Raw genomic sequence first — 20,880 nt, forward strand, 5'->3', positions numbered from 1 at the left:
AAAATATTTTTTATATATTTATTTATTTATTATTGGCCTTTTTTTAAAAACATTTTTTGGAACTGGTAGGTTCCCCTGATGGTGACGACCTATTTTTACATGTTACCATTTCTAATTTTATTTTTTTTTTACATTTATTTTACTAATTACATTGTAATTAGAAAGCTGGGCTCCATTGACTTTCATTGACACGATTGATTCCACTCCTAAGCTCTTTTAACCCCTTGATGACAATTGCCGGTCCGGGCACGTCATGGAAAAACATGTCGTTAATGACAAATGACATGCCAGGACCGTCATTTGTTAAAACGGGTAAAAAAAATCGATCCGTGATTTTTTTTTTTCCTCCCAAACTGCATTGCTGTAATGCCTCGGCCATGTCTGGCCCCTCCCCGGGGCGTCAACATCCGCCATACAATGTATGGCGGCGGACGCCCGTTTTAAAAGCGTTTAGGAGGCGATCAACGATCACCTCCTAAACTTAAATGGTGTCGCTGGAATGCCTCGATCAGGAGGCATCCAGCGACACCAAACACTTACCTTAGGATGGACACCGGAGAGCGGTCACAGCTGCAGCTGCCGGTGATCTTCGCCATCAGCAAGATGGCGGCGGCCTGGGAAAAAAAACAATAAAGACGAAAAAGTTTGCTAGAGGGTCTCCAGACCCTCTAGAGAACTCTGGCTCAACTTGCAGGTTGAATACAGGTACTGCATTCAACCATGCAAGTCAATGGAGCTCAGCTTTCTAATCACAGTGTGATTAGTAAAAATAAATTAAAAAATAAAATTAATAATAATTAGAAAAAAAATAGTAAAAAAAACAGTACAATGTAAAAATAATTTCCCTCTGATGTCACTATCAGGGGAACCTGAAAAACATGAAAAAATGTTAAAAATGTTTTAAAAAAGGCAAAAAAAAAATAAAATATATAAAAAATATATTTTTGTGAGCAAGTCCTAAAATTAGCACATTAGCTTAAAACAATTCTCGCATGAAAAGAGTTAAAATACTGGCATATTAAATGCCCATGGGGTGTCTACTTTTAAAAAATGTATGATTTGATGGGGTAAATTGAATTGGCCAGATTCAACAATGTCCCAATTAACACGGGGGGGGAAGGATGGCCACACATCTAATTTCCAATTAGAAAAATGCACACGTACCAAATGTGGCCTTTTAGTTCCCCCAAAAAATGACAAACCCATGCATGTGGGGTATCACTGTTCTCAGGAGATGTTGCTGAACACATATTGGGGTGTCTTGTGACAGCGGCATATACCAGGAGCTGTAAATTCATACATAAAGTAGGTGTGTGTGGGAAAAATACACACACAAAACAACTACTGCAAACTTTGAAAAAATGCTGGTGGTAAAATGTGTGCATGCAAAGAGTTAAAATACCAGCATTTAAAATACCCTATGGTGTCTAGTTTTCAAAAATATATGGTTTTGTTGGGCACACTGAAATGGCCCGGCTCAAAGATGTACCAAATAGGGCATGGGCAGTGGATCCCCAAATGCCAAAGTTCAACATTGAAAATGCGCATGCCCCAAATGTGGCCCTTTTGCCCCCAAACAGCCAGGCAAAATCATTCATGTGAGGTATCGCTGTACTCAGGAGATGTTGCTAAACACATATTGGGGTGTTTTATGATAGTGACATATTCCAGAACCTGTTTATTCATACCTAAAGTAAAATGTGTGTGAAAAAACAAATGCAAAAAAAATTACTACCATAAAGTTTGACAAAGGCTGATGGTAGAATTAGTGCTTGGAAAGGGTTAAAATACTAGCATTTGGAATACCCTGGGCTGTCTAGTTTTCAAAAATATGACTTGATGGGGTAAATTGCATTGGCCGGCTTCAAAGATACCCGAAATGGCACATGAGGGGAAGAATTGCCAGATTTGGAAAAAATGGCTTTGAAATAGCAAAACGCTACCTGTACTTTTTTTTTTTCATTACCTTTTATAGATGAGTAAAAGATTTTTCAACTAAAAGTTAGAAACAGTCATTTTTTTCTAAATGTTTCACCATATTTTATACTTTTTTTAATAGTAAATAATATGATACAATCAAAACAATGTCATCTAAAGAAAGCCCTTCTTGTCCTGAAAAAAACAATATCTAATGTGTGTGGGTTCAGTAAACGGGAAAGAAGAAAATTACAGCTAAACACGAGCAGCGCAGAAATGTTAAAACGGCCATTGTCACGAAGGGTACAAAAAGTAAAATCAGCCTTTGTCACGAAGGGGTTAAAACGGGCGTCAGTTTATGACGGATGTTGATGCCCCCGGGGAGGGGCCAGACAAATTTTCTTTTGTACATTGGTACCTGCCCTAGGTGAAACCCTTATATAATCTGTATGTATAAGAGATTTGATTTCTGTTTTGCAACATTATATGTGCTGACATTTTTATCACTTGATTGTTTGTTTTTTTCCCTCCACTTTTAATTCTCAAACCAAACATATATGGAAGCGTACAACAGCATCATTTTAAATGTATGGAGGGATGGACATGTATTACTAAGACATAAATGAATGTTGATATTCTTTATTAATGTTGGTGAGCACATGGCTGTTTTGACAGAGCTCGTCAGGAGCTCCGCAGCACACTCAGCAGCAGGTTTCTTCTGAATTGCGCTAGTGGGGCCAGGTTTCCCCACGGAGCCGTCCAGGTGTAGTATGGTGAACAAGTGTGCAGACTCACAATAGCCTCACAATTACCAAGTAAACCCAGGTTTTAAGGGTGGAATACTGGTTCTTTGAAATAGTTTTTCATATTTTAACCACAAACGGTAAACTCAGAGACTTGAGACACAGATACTCACCTAACTGCTGAGAGACACACGTGTAGGACACAGGGACAGCCGCTTCTGAAGTGGGCATTCACTTTTTTATTTTTTGCCTTATACACAACCTAGTGACAATTATGATATACAAATTACAGGAAATTATCAGCATAGCAACTCGGATTGCGTTAAAAATAGCAAAACACAAGTTTTGGGTGGGTTTATTGTGAAAGAGGAGGGAGGCATTGTTGACCAAACATCGGGTGGACAGTTCCCAATTCCTGAACGCTATTTGGAAGTACTGCGCCTCCGTTGTAATGCTTCAGTTTCTGGTAGATGGCAGTGTAGATTTTCGTTTTCTAAATATAACAAACTCTGCAGCGTTATTCGCGTAGTGTAGTGATTTTCACAGGAAGGGATCGGTTTGGGGAATACCGTCATGCCACGCTGCCGGCTTAACCATTTGTTGCAAGTGTTCTAACTCGTCTTCTTGCCCTTTGGGATTTTTAGACACAATATGTTGTTCTAAGTGTTACAAAGTGCATGCTGAGGTTTAATGAATTTATGTGGCCGTAGATTTGTTTTTGAAGGTTTCAGAGTAGGCTTTTGAGTTAGAGCCATGCTATTTCAGCCATGTGGGTCACATGAAAGGCTTCTTGGTGTCTGATAACTGGCCCAGGTATCCTTGGCAACAAGTGGTTTTAATTCCACTCTATTGAATAGAAATTGGATGAGTCTGCAGCCTCTACAAGGCAGAAAAGTGTAACTCGAGAACATGCTGTGCGCAACTCTGCAGTATTAGCTGCCATAACCTAACGGCAGGGACAAAGGGTCACATTAAGGAGCTTGCTTATGAAAAATGCATATGTCAGGCGGTGTCTGTAATGGGGAAGTCCCATTGAAAAAAATAGTGTCCTGCAGACCCCTTACCTTCCTTCAGTAGTGAGTTTTTCACCATGATATTTGACGGCAACGTTTATGGTCCATAGTTAGAGGCCAGTGGGTAAGGTAATTGTGTCTTCAAACTCCCAAAGCAGGGGGTTGAAAACGTGTAAAAGCAAGCCAAATAAATGAAAAACATTTTTTTTTATTTTATTATAAAATAAAAGCCAGTACCGCCTCCAATAATTAATTTGGAATTCCATTTTTTTTTAAAGCTACAGAATGAAATATGTAGTTTAAACTTACCGGATTTTTCTTTGAACATTAAATATAGTCCTTTGCCATTTGAGATGCTTAAAAGAACATTTTAATTCCAATGGTTCCACAAACTAAAAAAGAAAGCATATAGTCAGAAATAGAGAGCTGTTAGCTCTGATACATTTTAAGTTATATCAAAAAAAATAAAATGCCATCTATGGGTTTGGATGTCTGTTATGGTTATTTGTAAAGCTTAATGGATCTCTGTCTATTGTACATTCTAATATGCAGTTTAATTATATTAATGTAATTAAGTTGTTGTTCCCATGAATTTATGTTGCCATCCATTAGCCACCAGCCTTAATGTGCTCATTGAAGCTTACAATGAGCGATAAGTATGATGTATGCATTCAATGTACCAGCAAATATTCCATGAATCTCTCTGAAAAAGGAACAGTTGCTTAATTTAGGCTAAATGTGATGGCTTGTTTCAGTTTTCCTTTTCGGTTGGAAGAATTTATTTATTGCCATGTTTAGTATTTTTCATAATTACCTGTGTGGGGTGCCTTTAACCCCTAAGAGTTACTTGTTATTGTAAGGCAGGGGCTAGTCCGTACTCGGAGGATATTGGGTCATTAAGGTTGGAACTTGCTCTGTTGGGAATAAATGTTAAAACAATTTACTCTTAATACACTGTACATCAAGCATACATATTTCATATGCCCACTGTGCAAATGTTGATACATTGAATATGCATAGAATATTTTTGATCGATATTTTAAGTTTAGGATTATGCTAATTTCTAACTACCGTGTTTGCTCGATTATAAGACGACCCTGAAGAAAAGCCTGAAAATAAGACTACCCTATAGGATTTTACTAGCAAATATTGACATTAATCCACTTTGCCGCTCCCCCCCCCCGATATGCCTTTTACCCCCTAATTACCGGTGCTCCTTCATAGAAGCCCCGGCGGAAGTGTTGGGTAGCAGCGGAGGTTGCGTGCAGGCGTTCACCAGTGAACATCTGCGCATAGATATCCCCACTGCTGCTTCTATGGTGGAGGTCATCGAAGACCCCAGAGGAAGTGCCGGCAGCAGCAGAGGCTGCCAGAGAGGAGGATAGAGGTCCTCTGCAGCCTTCTGTTTTGGTGTAAATATTTGTATGTATTTTTGTATGTGTGATGTGACCCTTGAGAAATCTGTGTGATTTGAGAAATCTAACTTGCCCTACTTTTTTTTTTCCAAGGCGTAGAATTCGGTGCACGGATGATAACCATTGATGGCAAGCAAATTAAACTTCAGATATGGGACACTGTAAGTAATGAGCTTTAAGGATTACGATTTGGTCTTAGATGCCGACTTAGTGCTTGTTTTGAAATAACCTTTCCTTCTTATTGACTTTCACTGACCAACTTCCTAATGATTCCTGTTCCAATGTCTCTCAACAAAAATCAAAACTATCGGCAGCCTTACTATTTTCATAACATCTGTGTGTGTCTATCTGTACAACTTTTTGTACCGTCTGATATGCCCATGGACTTTCTGGTAGGAGGTGTCCACCACCGGTAGCAAATTGTATTGAGTTTGATATTCTCTGACTTTCTCAGTTTCCTTTTTGGGGAGACATTGGAGTGGAGCTCATGATGGGGCTTTAAATATGTCTTTATGTACAATACTTTGGACCGTAAAGCATCTATATGACGCGGCAAGATCCACGTGGTGTACTCCTTTCCAACAGCCTTGTTCCTGACCAGGACACTGTGTTGTCCCTTCATTATGTTTTTGCTTAAATAATATGGGCCGTTCTGTAATTTGAGATGTGATTGATTTCACACTGGAAGAATAGGATCTAGCTGCCCCCTCCCCCACCTCGTCTGCCTTTTCTTTATGTGCTAATAATATGCACAGGCCTTTTAACTACAGCACACTGAAGAAATGTGCACACTCAATAGGGTTAAATTAGAAACAAAAAAACAAGTTTTTAATGTGGGAATATATATAAATAAATTCAAGTACACACGTGTGAGCGGTCTGCCCCTAACCTTTGCCTGCGTCTCCCCTGCCCCCACATTATTTTCCTCCCTGGGTTCCCTGTGGGGCCTGGCCTAAGGCTTTGCAGGCTATTTTGGTCACGCATGAGGCAGTGGTGCTGTGTACACATTCAGCCAAGATGGCTGCCTGCCTGGGCTCAGCAGCCCTTCACGGCATCACTAGTGATATGGTTGAAAAATGCAGAAAATACATTTTCAGACGTAATTACTTATTGTACGGTGTTTGAATGTGTGCCGTCTTACTGTTTATACCGCTGAGACTTCAATGAGAACACCCACATAAATATTGCTTAATAATAAACTACATCCATGAAGATGACATACACACCAAAGAAATGGAACAATGTTTCTTGTCAATGAATCTGAGGGTTCTGCTTCTAGCTTAAACTAATTAAAAATGGAAAATATGTCCAAACGAAGTGTAGGGGCTGCTGGAAGCACGGCTGCTGCTTCCGATAGAACGGATAAAATCTGCATCCTTGGCCTTCTAACAACCTCTACACCAGCAGATGGTGGGCGTAAAGATGTCATTCATCATTTATTTACAATGGGCTTTATTTATTCTAGTGTCAACAGCTGCCCCAGGGAACGGGTTATTGAATTCAAATGCACAGCTCTGGGTTATTTGCTTCCTTTCAGATTTGTCTCCAGCGCTCAGTTGCTAGGCTTCCTTTCTGCGCTCTAATAATGATTCATGTATTGTGAAGCCATTCGGTAAATTGGGATGTCAGGGATTGCCACGGAAGGTTTTTAGAGGCCTACTTGCTCCTAGGAAAAGAAATTATAACGCTCATACGCGTCGACTCTTTTTTCATCATTTGGGTCACATGACCCTTTCCGAAAATGCGAGCCAGACACCATTCTGTTCTACGGAGGCCTAATATCAGCATAATACCTTATGTTATTAATGGGTAGTATGTACAATCGATCATTTGTTTAAACACAGCCATGTTATAATGCTATTACATCCTGTTGAGCATACATTTTTCTTTTATCATGCGCAATCTGTTCGTATTTCCCTTACAAAACAAATACTGCAGTTTTTCAGAAGTAATACTGCAGTTTTTTGGACATGAAAAAACTGCAATACTGCACTTTTACTGCAGTATTACTGCACATTTACTGCAGTTTTACTGCATTTGTACTTCACTGTACTGCAGTTATTTTTGTACGGAAGTATAAATGCAATAAAGCTACAGTACTTTGAAGTACAACTGTAGGTTTGCAATATAAAAAAAAAGTGCAGTAAAAGTGCATTATTGCAGTTTTTTCATGTCCAAAAAACTGCAGTATTACTTCAGAAAAAACTGCAGTAATTTTTCGTAAGGGTTTGTCCTGCCGCCATGTTCAAATAGTAAGATTTTTTGTTGTTGGCTTCCAACAGGCTGGTCAGGAGTCCTTCCGTTCCATCACAAGATCGTACTACAGGGGTGCAGCAGGGGCTTTATTAGTTTATGATATTACAAGGTAAGAGTCGCGTTATACAGAAAGGAAATGTATCTATGTGTTGTCAACGGCTAAATACGCTCAATGTAATTCAGTACAGCTCTTTTTGTTAGCAGCAATAAGATGTTGAATTTATAATAACAGGCCTATAAGTATCTTTTTTTAATCTCCCAGTGACAATATAGGAAAGCAAGACGATAAACACAGCCAAAGCTGTTTCTGTTCTTGATCATTCTGCTCATCGTTAATGTGGTCGCTGTTACGATTAAGGCTGTGGCCTGTTCCAATATGGATTTCAGTACCAAATGGACTGCTGGATATATATGAAATTTGTCTTAAATGTGCTTGACTAAAATGCCTTTCATTTATTATTTTTTTGCGCTCACGCTCTTTTACTTGTCTTGTGTTAAGGAGAGACACATTCAACCATCTTACAACCTGGCTTGAAGATGCTCGCCAGCATTCAAATTCAAACATGGTGATTATGCTGATTGCCAATAAGAGGTGAGGAAAAAGTGTATCATACCTGTCTTTCTTAACTAAACACCCCACCTCTACAATATATATATATATATATATATATATATATATATATATATATATATATATATATATATATATATATATATATAATTTATAATGTGTATGTAATTGTGATCACTCGGGTAAACTCTCAATGTCAGCATGCTTCACTGTCTCGTAATATGATGAGAATGGTGAAAGGATATTTGTTTTTCATTGCTGCGCTAGTGACATCATTTCCACATTTTAAAGTATTTTATAAGTGATACCCTGTTTAGAAATGCCCATTAACTTTTAATTTTCATTTTCATTATGAAAGCAGAGCTATTTCCTTGCTGTTGTGAAAGATATTCCCTCCACAACGGGAGAAAACTGTAATTTTCAGGAAGTAGCCTCGGCTCTCCTCATGCCCCTGAATCCTAATTAGTTCATTTAATGTAACTGGCAAAAAGCCATGCCCTTGACTAGCCTGCCGCCCCCCACCATGTGCCCTCGTTACAGAGGAGCTCCCATGTCACTGCTGATTGTGGATGGTCACATCTCATTTAGTGGTATTAAAAAGAAAGACTGGGTGACTGTACACTCGTAGGGTCCTGATCGCTACGTTGTTTAGTCAGGGAGATTTATATCGTATTGCTATTTAAAAAAAAAAAAAAAAAATACACACAAAGTAAAGTTATGAAGTAAAATAATAATCCTGCCCTCGCCCTAATTTCTAAAACCATAAGCCATAGTGTAGCCCTGTTTCCTGTCGGTTATCACACCTGTGTGTAAGAATATCTTCTTCATTGAAGCCAAGCCTGCAATAACGTAGATTTGTTGGAACATTTTGCCGGTCAGTGTGGTTATTGAACCAAGTTCTAAGCATGGCCTTATCGTGACGTTCTGCCGACACGCTTGCCTTTCTCCCCCGCTATATCATCTGTTCAGCATGTACGCAGTAACAGGCAGGGAGCATTACTTACGCTCCATGGTCCACCACTGACCACAGGTGGCCTTTGCCTGATTCTAGACTGGCTGAGCAACAAGCACCTCCAGGAATGGAAAAAATCAGTGGTGTTTTGTCCATGAGAAAATAATGGACACGATGGACTAGATTATAATTTCATTTTACTACGAGGAATACATTGAAATTTCTCTAGTCTTCAAAATAATGCAAGCATTTGGGTATGATTTGAATGCAAATTTGTTGATGCCAACAGCTTTATAGATTGGGGTTTACTGGTGTAAACAAATCTAACTAACACAGAGATTCATTTTTTCAATAAATATATTGGCATCATATCATCAGAACAATTAACGTTATGTGATTACCTGAACTATTTCCAACCGCTTTTTAATCTCAAAACACGTATCTGCAGTGATTTAGAGTCGCGGAGGGAAGTTAAAACAGAAGAAGGTGAAGCATTTGCGAGGGAACACGGACTCATCTTTATGGAAACCTCTGCAAAAACAGCTTCTAACGTGGAGGAGGTGAGCAAGTGTTTTAACGCATTTGTAGTGTTTTACGGTATATTATAGCTTTCGGAATATCGGAGACTGTGTGTAAGCTTACAGGGGGTTTACTAGTTCAAGTATGTGGTTTTTGAGTGCTTGGTAGTGTTGGGGGTTAGTGGTTTCCAAATAACCGGGTTGCAGAATGGGTTACGCTTTGCTTTTTACAGCATGACCTGCTTGGCGTTTACTTTATCAAATAAATTGTACAACTAATCAATATTCTTCAGGATATATCCCACCGAGGACCCCAATTTTAATGTTAATCTTCCCCTTGTGTCACTTGGCTATGCAGTTTCTAGGTCTCCTGCATGTTGATGTATTGAGTGGATGTGCCTAGTTGCAACTAATGCACGTTAACCCCTTGTACCAAGTTCAATTACGACTTCCACGCAATTGTTGCTTTTATGTTGGTTGTCGTGTATCGCCATTGAATGGGGTACGGGTGGTCATGCTTATGACATCCTCGGATTCCAACCAATACCATATGGGCATTCAGGACTGCAGGTTATGGTTATCTGTGTGATGATAGCTTTGTTTTGTATGGGATCAGTCACTTCTCCCAAGTTTTATACAAACCTTGTGTAGTGGTGCTTTCAATGTATATTTATTTAAAAACCTCACTATGTTGGTACAGCATAGGACCAGCTTTCTTTTATCGTTTCCGTTCTCAGGGTCTGCTTGATTATTTTTACCCGTTCAGTTCTCTCCCTAATTGTTGATTTAGGCATTTTTTTTAAAATTTGTGATAAGGAAAAGGGGAAGAAATTGAGGAAAGCGAAATTATTGGAAGCTCGTTCTGCCTCACTGAGACAGATTCTGGCTTCCGTAAGGGAAATTTTAAACAAAATCTCTCATGCATTCACATGTAAGAGCCAGCACTAGGGGTTAATTGGCATTGGTACATGAAATGGGTGTGGGTGATGCAGATGCTCCGTGAAATCCCTATGCATTCGCAGCAGGACCACACGGAAATTTAACGGAATCTCTCAAATTATAGCGCACCAGCAAATTCCGCGGGGCTATTACAGGGAGAGTAAAAATTATTTGACAGTAACATTAACGCACGTTAAGGCATACTGGTTTCATTGAGCTAGATGTGAGTATGTTACAAAAAAGTATGGTTCAATGTCTTCATAGGGAATGTTTAGGGTGGTGCAAGGTATGGACTCCTAATCGATGAAGCTAAAAAACCTAGATACGCTTTAATTCCTTCATATAATGTTTCCTGCACGCAATATACACGTTAACCGGAAAGCCCACCGGCAATGGAAGTAAATGGATGCTGCAGCCTTAAATTATTAATTTACGGCTGCAGCATCCATTTAACTTCTTATGCCGATGGGCTTTCCGGCCAGGGTGAGGAGCCTCGCGCTTATGCTCTAGATTTCTGTTTTTGTACATGCATCGGCAAGCAGGTTGGAGCCCCGCCATTTATACCAGTGTGAGTTCAATAGTGACTTTTAATGTTTACACGTTAACCGTCTCCTCACAGGTACACGTATTAAAGCTTGGCTCACAAGCCTTCATTCCTACACACTTTAGGGTGCCGAGGAAGGCTATTAGCTTTGGCCCGTGTACTGTTTTTTTTTTTTTAGACGTGTCACTTTCATTCAAAATACAATGGCTTCAGGAGGACTGTGTCTTTGTTACAGGATTCCATATTCCGTCATGTTATCTGAGAGACTAGTCATCATTTTTAGTTCTTCAAAATGTTTACACTTGGAACCAGTTGTGTGGTTGGTCAACCTCAAAGATTTCCACTTTCATCTCATGTATATACCTCCATATACCTCTACTTTCTTGGGGGTCATCCTCACCTTGGAAGTCCAAGTTATTGGCTACACTACTTGTTTATCCATTGCACGGTGCTAAAGACTATGATGGTGCTACTTAAATCCATAAGAATGTCCGCAATTTTCAGGTCTTAATCCAGCCTGAAGTTCGTATTACGCTAGACAACATATGAATTTGGATATTTTAAAAATTAAAAGAAATAATTAACAAGAGCTATCCATAATTGCAAGTGGCAGTCAATTAATTACCTACTCAGAAACTTTCCGCTTCCTTACCTTTTAATTTTTTTTTTTAGCGTTTTCTACAAGGGAGGCTTGGGAAGGAATGTAGGAAGTCAGCCAGCTTAGCAGGATCCCCCATCAACATGACAGCTCAAGATTAATTAGCGGTTCAGGAATAATGGAGATACATCTTCTCACCGATCTTGAGCTTTGGAGAGCAGATTTATCACTAGAACGCAAGACACAGGAGGTCCTTTTCAGAGATTACCACCCTTAGTGATTCCATGCAGAAATATCACGGTCACTCAAAATGACTCCCGTATAAAGAGAATGTGTTTAGATATTTCTGGTGCTCTTCTGCTGCCACTTACAGAAATTATTCTATTACATTAGGTAACACAGTAAGGAATCAATAGAAAAAAGGCCATGCTTAGAACATAAACCAGTGACTATAAATAAGATCTTCTGATACACGGAATCAGGGTGTCCTAGCACCAGATTCCACGTCCGAATGATTAACTGCTGCCTGGCTCTGCTCCCTCTAAAGCACCATTTATCTTTAATTTGTTTTTCACAGGATTATGTTCTTTGTAGAGCTGGCCACTGTGGGGGGTTGTGATGCAGGGGTGTATTGGCTTTGGTAACGGAAATGAGCCACGGGGGGGGGCAGAGAGTGGTATCGATTCAGGGACTGAGATTAGAGATGCTGCAAAAGGAAAGCAGCTTCGGGCCCGCTCATCACTTCCGGGCTTCGTGGCATGCAGGCAATGGTCTAGGAAGTCTTGGTCACTCACGTTTCCATAATCCGCATCGATGGCTGCCACATTGCCCCCTCTCTACCACTTCCAAAGTTTTTACTTAGTTTGAGTTGAATCTGTATTGCGGATTCATATTTAGTTTGAAACTTGAAGCTTTTCTGCCCCCTACTTTACTGTTACTGACCAGTTCACATGTTAAGATTTCATCTATGAGTCCCATTCCAAGCCCGTTGGCATGATATAAAAAACATAATGTTTTCAATAATTTTGGATTTTTAAATACTTTTTCTGTATACATACACGTGTATATATATATCGACATATTTGTAACAACTGCGTGAGTTACAAATAAATAATCCTAATATAAAGGGTAAAGTGCTCTTTGCTGAGCTCAAGTGATTATTTTTCCTCGTGAATTCCTTGTGAAAAAGAAAAAAAAATAACTTTTAATGAAGGCATGCCTGTTTGGCAGTAAACATAAATTGGCCTCTGGGGATGCCCTGTAATATAATTAAGTTTCAGTCCCAGGAAAGCGTTTTTATTTGGACATTAAAGAAGTGTGGTCTGCGGGAAATATTGCAATGAACAAAAGTGTTTTAAATCTCCATGTTTTATTAAAACAAAAAATTCCGCTGACCCAGAGCTCAGTTTTAGGCTCACATCATTTGGCAGCGGCACAGTTTATAAATGTCAACTGGAGATTACTTTATGGCAGTGAATTTCAAGTCCTTTCCCGATAGTCGTGCATCGCTCAAACATGGCTCCTAGAGATTAAGCCGCTGGCACTCTAATTCCTGTCTATTATTTGTTAGACTTGTCAAGTTTTAGGGAAACCACCACTTTTATTTTTTGTTTCAGATAAAAAAAAAAATACGTTTTCGACAATAAGGAACATTTTTCATGTGTTTTTTTTTGTATTAAAGTAAAAAAAAAAAAGCAGAACAATATTGTCTGAGGTACTGAGCATCATTTGTGATCTGAAAGATACATTTGTGTTACAAGCTGGTGTGAAGTTGGCAATGAAACATGGTTTTTCTGCCTTAATGTATTTAGGAAACCAATGATATAGGTTCTCCCTATTACTAAGGCAAGAAAATGTTTTTGCACAGTAACTTAATTTTTTTCTGTCTAAAGGGTACTACACTAATAGAATATATGTATATACATACACTAAAACCGCTTACTTATGTTACAAGTGAAGTCCCCAGTTTTTCCACTAGGTGGCAGCAACATACACTAAAGCAGTAAATTGTATATTTTTAAACTCTTCCTAATCTGTGACCTTTGGGATATTCCTCTGCCGAAAAGTTGGTGAAGTAAACATCCACAAGCAGGAATTATCCAATACAAACTGGTTTTATGTGATCAACCGTGTTGCCCTCTGCATTTAACAAAATAAGGTGATTATTCAGAGGGTGGTAGATCAGGGCAACAGCATCCCAGCAGATGTGGTAGGGGTTAATAGACTGAGAGAATTTAAGCATGCACAGGATAGGTATGTGACTATCTTGAATCAAAGATGAGAGCCGCAGCAGTAATAATGGGCAGACTATAGTGGTTCTCATCTGCAGTCAAACATTGATGTTGGATTTAAAATCCGCATATGCGTTGTATCTGAGGGATGAATGTTCATACCAGTTGCTCTGTGAAGCACGCATTACATTTAGAATACTTTCTTCTTCTCAGGTGTATAATACAATTCTAGGGCTTTACGGGCTTTATACCGTGAGTCTATGATAGAGTCCAGTACCAGGAGGTTCGGCTGGTGACAACTTTCATCAAATGGCATTTTTTCCTTTTTTAACGATGAATAAAGTCTCATGAATAACGGCTCATTTGGGTGCAACGTAGTTGCTGACGCAGAACAAATGGCTCCACTGTACAGAATATATATTTTAATAGGAAGACCTTTTGTTAATTGTGTACATGTAGTAAATGTAAAATGCGCATGTGCATGTAGAGTAGACTCTTAGGTGCAGAAATAGTAGCCGCGTACAAAATGATTCTACGGAATTCCAAAATTAGATACGTTGACAAAAGATATGCACATAGCTTAACTTAAGGAGGAGAGAGGGGGCCTTGAGGGATGCCACCATGAATGGAAAGGCTCTATTCTTGTTCTTCACATTAACATGTGAAAGACTATGCTGCGTACAATATACAAACCAGTAATGAATTGCAAAGTTGTTTACCTCCTGAATTTGTGTATGCTAACTTATTTAACCCTTTGTGAATACCTTGACCTCCCTGCATCCCCCATATATAGGTTTTATTGGGGTCTTTAGCCATAAATGTTTAGTTTATTCAGGATTCTTCTTCTCAGTGTGTGTGTTTTTTTTTAAAGGGACAGTCCAGTGTCCCATACAGCTTCGCCGAAGAAGAATACACATGTAAATACTGTGTGGGTACTTTAATATACGTTCTTTTAAATATGTGTGTGTGTGTGTGTGTATATATATATATATATATATATATATATATATATATATATATATATATATATATATATATATATATATATATATATATATATATAATTTCATGTACCTTTAGGGAGAAGTTCCAGCTCCCTGTCTCTTCTGTGCACTAATTGATGCAGCCAATCAGTGAGAGGAAAGTACTCCCATTGAAGTCAAAGGGATTGCTTCCCCTGCATGCGCACAGGGGCTCTCTTCAGAGGACCGCAATTAGCTGAGTGTTGGGAAATGGGCAAGTGCGTACAGGGACGCCGTGTTAATTTAAGAGGACCACACAGCTGTCATATTAATTTAAGTGCATATTATGGCTGGCAGAGAGGGTGCTGTATAGAAAAACAAATATTGGTGTAAAGTGGTGCAGTTACCATAGCAACCAATGTAATGTTCCAGACGCTTCTTCAGTTTAACCACTTTTCACAAAACTTGCTCTTGCATACAGAGACTGTGTGGCTTTTGTACAGTTTACTGATTTTATTTATTTTTTCCTTCCCTTTGGTCTTTTGCTCTTTAAGTGGTGCTCGGGTGTTTGGATTTGGAATTTTACTGGGGATTGTATGCTGCATCTTCAACACTTTCCTTTCAACGTGATCTATAGTGCATTTCCACCTTGGTGCAGCCGTCACGAAGATGGGCTTATTCACACCATCATTACTACATATGTAGTAACTGTGTTGCAGTTGCAATACCTTTTTTATGGCAGGAGCTCAATTGGTCAGCTCTGCGTATGAAGGGGCTTGTATGTATTTTACTATATATGCAAGAACATTTTTAAAATTATTATTTCTAACGGTTTTATGTTTGTTTCAGCGAAGATGGGTGACCGCAGAAAGATATTGTGTAAATATATATAAAGCGCTAATCCAATATCCAGCGCCATTACACTGCATTGGGTAGGGTCTTGGTTAACTCCGTAATTGTTGTTCCCTGAACTAATAAACACCTTCTGTATTGGTTTTTGAGGTTATAAACTACAGAGCCGTTATTAACTCATAAACTACACACATCCAATTCCCAGTACAATTATGGACAGAATTGCTCTGTATGAAATATGGAGAGCGTTGACGTGAAGGTGACAATCTATTAATCCTCGGACAGCGAGGAGCCTGGATGTCTTCCCTGCAATGCACATCTGCTTGTTCTTTATCCCCGTGCGTGCGGGTTTCCGCGACCGGGCGCTGCGTGGGTTAATCTGTACACTTCCTGTCTCTTTAGTTAGTCGAAATAAATAATATTGTTTGGTCTTTCAGTTAGGGCAGAAGCTAAACATATCCTGTTTATCCAACTGGCTTTCATGAAGCATCTCATTATTTCCAGTCACGTTCCGTGCTATGATTTATAATATGTAGTAATAGCGGTGGATGCAGGGCTATGCAAAACAGATCTGTACGCTATACGGTAACGGCGTACCACACACCGCTCACAGGCACATTATATACAGCTGCCTGGGCAGAAATCGCATTGTTAACCCTATAGATGCTGGCGGTACATGATGAAGACACACAGTGGGTCTTTTTTTTTTTCTTTCTTTCCAAAATGGCGCACTTGCATTGCATTTCAATTCTTATTTAAATTAAATGAACCATTTATATGTATTAGGAAAACAACCTATTTAAAAACCGGGAATAATTATCGCGCTAATTGCTTGATTACTCCCCCCAATGTTCTGGATTGCAGACTAATTAATTCTGCATTGTATGTCACACAGGTCACAAAGCCCCACAGAGGTAACCGAAAAAAAGTCCCTTACTCCTCAACCAATTATGTTTCGGCGTATGTGAAACTTGATGAGCTTATACCTAAATGAATATTAAACATTTTCAAATGAAACGTCTAATTTAAAAAGCTTTCGTTTTGGGAAATACTGTAAGAGTTTAGGGGGGAAAAAGAGGAATTTGCCTTTTTGTGTTTTTTAAAGGGACATTGTAGTCATCGCGTGGACTATAATGCAAATGAGCGCTGAGTGGTCCCTCTATTTAAAAAAAAAAAAAAAAAAAAAGTATTAGGTTAGGAACAGTAACTTTTCCCAAAGCGATTCTGATTGTACCTCTCAGGCTTAATTGAAACAAAAGTAGATTTTAAAAAATAAATAAAACAGTTTACTGCCCCTTTAAGAATAGGAAGCCCTTGGTGTCAGGCCTGCCATATTGTTCATGCTGCACACTCTAAACCCACGGTGCGGCTGCTCTTTGTGTACTCTAGTGATTACTGGAAGAGAAGCCGCACAGATGGGAAAACCACGGCGAGATTCTCTGCTCTAAAAGAGCTAGAGGTCCGTCTCTCCGAAATGTCTTATTTGGGCTCGTATTATGGAATTTTAGCATTTTCTGAACATTGAACTCCTGGCCTCCCCTTCTGGTTCTGATGTACTTCTTTAGGCATGCGCTGTGCTCTATGTATTCATCCCATTCGGACGTGTTCATTTCTTGAATAAAGATGGAAGGCTACCTGCCATCCACTAATATAAAAAAGTGGACAACGAAAAGCATTGTTGGCACTCTAGGAGTTGCAGTCTAATTGTGTTACACCCTTGGAAGATATTTTATGCATACATTCAGCCGTTTTGGCACAGATGGGTTATGGTGTTCCCAGAGCTGTGAAGCCAACATGCGCTCAAATTCGGTATCTTACCGTGGCTCGTGAAGCCAGCTCAAACGCCTCCTCTACAACGGTTTGCCCTTTCCTTATGGAAAGGGCAAGTCTGTGAATAGCCAGCTCTGCGGGGTGGTCTTTGGCAAGTAAGGTTTATTTCAATTATTTTTTTTTTTTTATTGTTAACAGGTTTTTTTTTAATTTCACTTTTATCTAGTTCTGGTTTGTTCTGTGGTTTTAGGTTGTTTTTCCCATATAGTATATACAGACAACCGTTTTAAAGGTTTCGGCTCACTTGGCAGTTTTAATGGAAAATAAGAACGTTTCTAGCTGTAACAAAAAAAGGATTTTATAATGATTAACACTTAAACACAGGAGTGATGGGAGTGATAAAGGGCTTCTGTACACCTATGTTTCCAGCTACAATAGTTAATTACAACATTCACAACATATACTCTGTATTTCTAATCCATTAGATGTTTTTTTTATTTATTTATGCTTTTCTTTCAAAAAGGACATGTGGCCCCAAACTTTTGAATGGTAGTGTATGTGTGTGTATAATACGTACATTCTCTATTACATCATGAAATCATTTGTACAGATTGCTGTTCCGCAGCCTACATGTGTACAGAGAATTATTTCCCGTGTCCTGGAGGCGATGGTCTCCAGCCGTTTCTTGTTTATCAGCTCGGTGTTCCCTCTACCTGTGCCAAAATGTGCAGCACACAACACATTGGGCTTTTACTGGCCAAGAGGAAAAAGTAGGCAGCCGCCTGAAGCCGGAGCCACCGCGTTTTGTAATTTAACTTGATGCGTGCTGAAAGACTGAACGTGTAGCCGTAGGAGAACGCCGAGGTGGGTTAGAGTAAGCGGCGCATGTGATTTCAAACATCTGGATCCACGGGCCTGCCGCTGCAGAGGGATTCATCTGTTACTCGTTCGAACAACGCTGGTTTGTTTAAACTGGCGACAGCGTAATGTGGTCTAAAAACAGTTTGCATGTAATTTTTGATGTCAGTCATTCTAAATTGGAATTGTCTGATGTTTATTTGCGGGTAATTGTGGCTAAACGGTATATTGCACTTAAGTTACAGTAATCCTTTCTTGGCAGCCTCGCTTACAGCGTAAGTTCTGTGCGCCCATAAATCAGCGTATACGTTCACTTGACCTAAAATAAACTGAGCCCTTGGATTTAATGTAACCGATTTCCCCCCCCCATAATGAAACAAGGGAGCGAGGAAGTGTGGGGAGCGCTCTAATGCTTCCCTCCGTGTGCCAGTTGTTAAGTGCTTGTTTACATGAAGTTATCATAACACATTTTCAGGATTTCATGGCTCTGTTTAATGTTTTAGTTAATGTGAACAACTGAACACCCCATAAGGAATCCCAGCTGGCTGGATTTCTACAGCTTTTGACCGTCGTTTTCAATTAGCATGGTTTGTTAGGCCATTGCGATAATTGGTATGTTAATCGCAAACGCGGGATTTTTTTTTTTTTTCTTGTCTTTTCGCCCCTTATTTCAAAAAATGAAAAACTTCTATTGGTAAAGATCGCGAATCAGCTCAAGACTGGCAACGAGCCAGGTATTCCTCAACGTCGGGACACGCTTGGAAAAACGCACTTGCTTCGCTTTAAAGTTCTCGGTGAATCTGTGAAGATTAATTCCTCTCATTATTTTGCTGCAAATTCTCGTGACCTCGTCCATGATGATGCGATCACCCACTTAAAGGCCCATGCATATTCATACCATGCTGCGCCCACCCTCTCCCTGTATATCGGCGCGGCCCGGGCTCCGCGTAGTAATTGAGCTGCAGTAGATTGATTGCTCTGGGGAGCTGTAAGGCCTTTAAAGGTGAAAACATATCAGTCCTGTTAATTAGGAAACAAAGCTCTGGTGGCAAGTGCAGCAGTCAAACGCTTCCCCCGTCGAAACAAGGAGAACTGTGATGAGTCCTTTCGTGAACCTTGTTTACTTTTTTTAAACTAGCATCCTTTTCCACCTGATGTTCCACACAGAGTTCTACTTAAAACGATGTATTATTCCTTACATTGCCGTAAGGATAATAAGAACCTATGATGGCGTAACAATAAATACTAATACGGCCACCTGGAAAATCATTACCAAACCCCTTTTTCCTGTGGACGTTCCCTGTTAAAGTTCGGTGCCTATGTCTATACGAAGAGCGATTTGTGTAGCTGCTCTGCGTTATTGTTTATTTATGCATATAGCGCCATCATATTCTACAGCGCTGTACAGAGGTAACAAATAGTGCAACACATAACCATATGGAATCGCAGAACAAGGTAAAGGAGGCTTACAATCTGCATTCATTAACATGCAAGAATCTGCAGAAATCTGTAACCTGGGTGTTATCCCAACCTGCTAATATATTTAGTACAGGGTGTTAAACGTGTCTCTTTATTAGCGAGTGTACCTCCAGAACGTAATTATTTTACGGATATGCTGTGTAATGTTTCTACATTGTAAGCTCAGAAGCCGGGCCCTTTATACCGAATGTATCGGTTTGTCCTACTCTGTCAATTCTAGTCTTGTTTTATCCCTAGATTATATGTATTGTAAGAAGCGCTGCGTAAATTCTTGGCGCTACAAATAAAAGAATAATAATGTTTTGCAACAATAGTAGATATGTGTATATTATATATATATATATATATATATATATAAATATATATATATATATATATATATATAAATATATATTTATTTATTGTGTGGGGGTTTTATTTCCTGTCTGGTTGAATTTTTCAAGACTGGATACTTTATGGAAAAGCAATCTTAATACAACTTTTGATTACGTGAAACATTGTGATGGAAAGTTCCATATATAGTTATAATGTACAAAAAATGTGAAGAGAAGAAAACTTTTGTCTTGACTCGGACCAGACTGAGAAATCGACCAAAGGGGACTGGGCCCAAACCACAAGTCCTCCTGCACTGAATACGAAAGGCATCTGTCTGGGGTGTATAGATTGATCGCTCAGCCTGTGTATTGTCTGTCAGCGTTTGTGTATTATCAGTCAGAGATCATTTACATCTCCCTCTACTGACCTGAATTATAAATAGGACGAGGATAAGTAAGCCTGCCCCAGAATCCTGATGCCCTTTGCTTTCAGCTTGCCAGCCTCCTCAAAGTTTTGTTTTCTGGCATATCATAGCTTGAGAAAATACAAGAAAGGAGACAAACCAAGGTGTGTTGGTATTTCAGCAGCCTCTGTTGCTACCCACACGGGGCTGATCTGGTGATATCCGTGTCACCATCCTTACAGATGTCCCCTTCCTAGTATACCTTCATAACCCCAGCCCCCTCCATCTCGCTTCTTATCCAGTCTGCCAAAGGAGGATCTGATCTCCCTCGTGCCCACGAAACAAACTGACCAAAGCAGTCATGGGATACATAGCAGCTGGGTTCCCGAGGTTCAAAGGTCAGGTTAAGCTGCACCTTCTGTGACCCTGATGGGGACGTCACTCTTTCCAAATGTTTGCTTATTCCTTTCCTTAAAGGCACCGGATCTTGTTACAGTCAACATTTAAGACTGATGTGCCAAGTATACGAAGTCTCAGGCTCCAG

The 20,880-nt window shown here is 39.5% G+C and overlaps 1 protein-coding gene across 1 annotated transcript in view; it reads left to right on the top strand.

The window, feature by feature from the left end:
• RAB2A (RAB2A, member RAS oncogene family) overlaps positions 1-20,880 on the top strand; it is a 39,527-nt gene that overhangs the window by 12,736 nt on the left and 5,911 nt on the right. Inside the window, exons 3-6 of the mRNA XM_053466884.1 lie at positions 5,182-5,249; positions 7,371-7,453; positions 7,844-7,936; positions 9,316-9,427. Of these exons, the coding sequence (XP_053322859.1) occupies positions 5,182-5,249; positions 7,371-7,453; positions 7,844-7,936; positions 9,316-9,427 (356 nt within the window). The remainder of the gene's footprint in view (positions 1-5,181; positions 5,250-7,370; positions 7,454-7,843; positions 7,937-9,315; positions 9,428-20,880) is intronic.

This window comes from Spea bombifrons, chromosome 5 (genome assembly GCF_027358695.1).
Source record: "Spea bombifrons isolate aSpeBom1 chromosome 5, aSpeBom1.2.pri, whole genome shotgun sequence".
Classification (NCBI taxonomy): Eukaryota; Metazoa; Chordata; class Amphibia; order Anura; family Pelobatidae; genus Spea; species Spea bombifrons.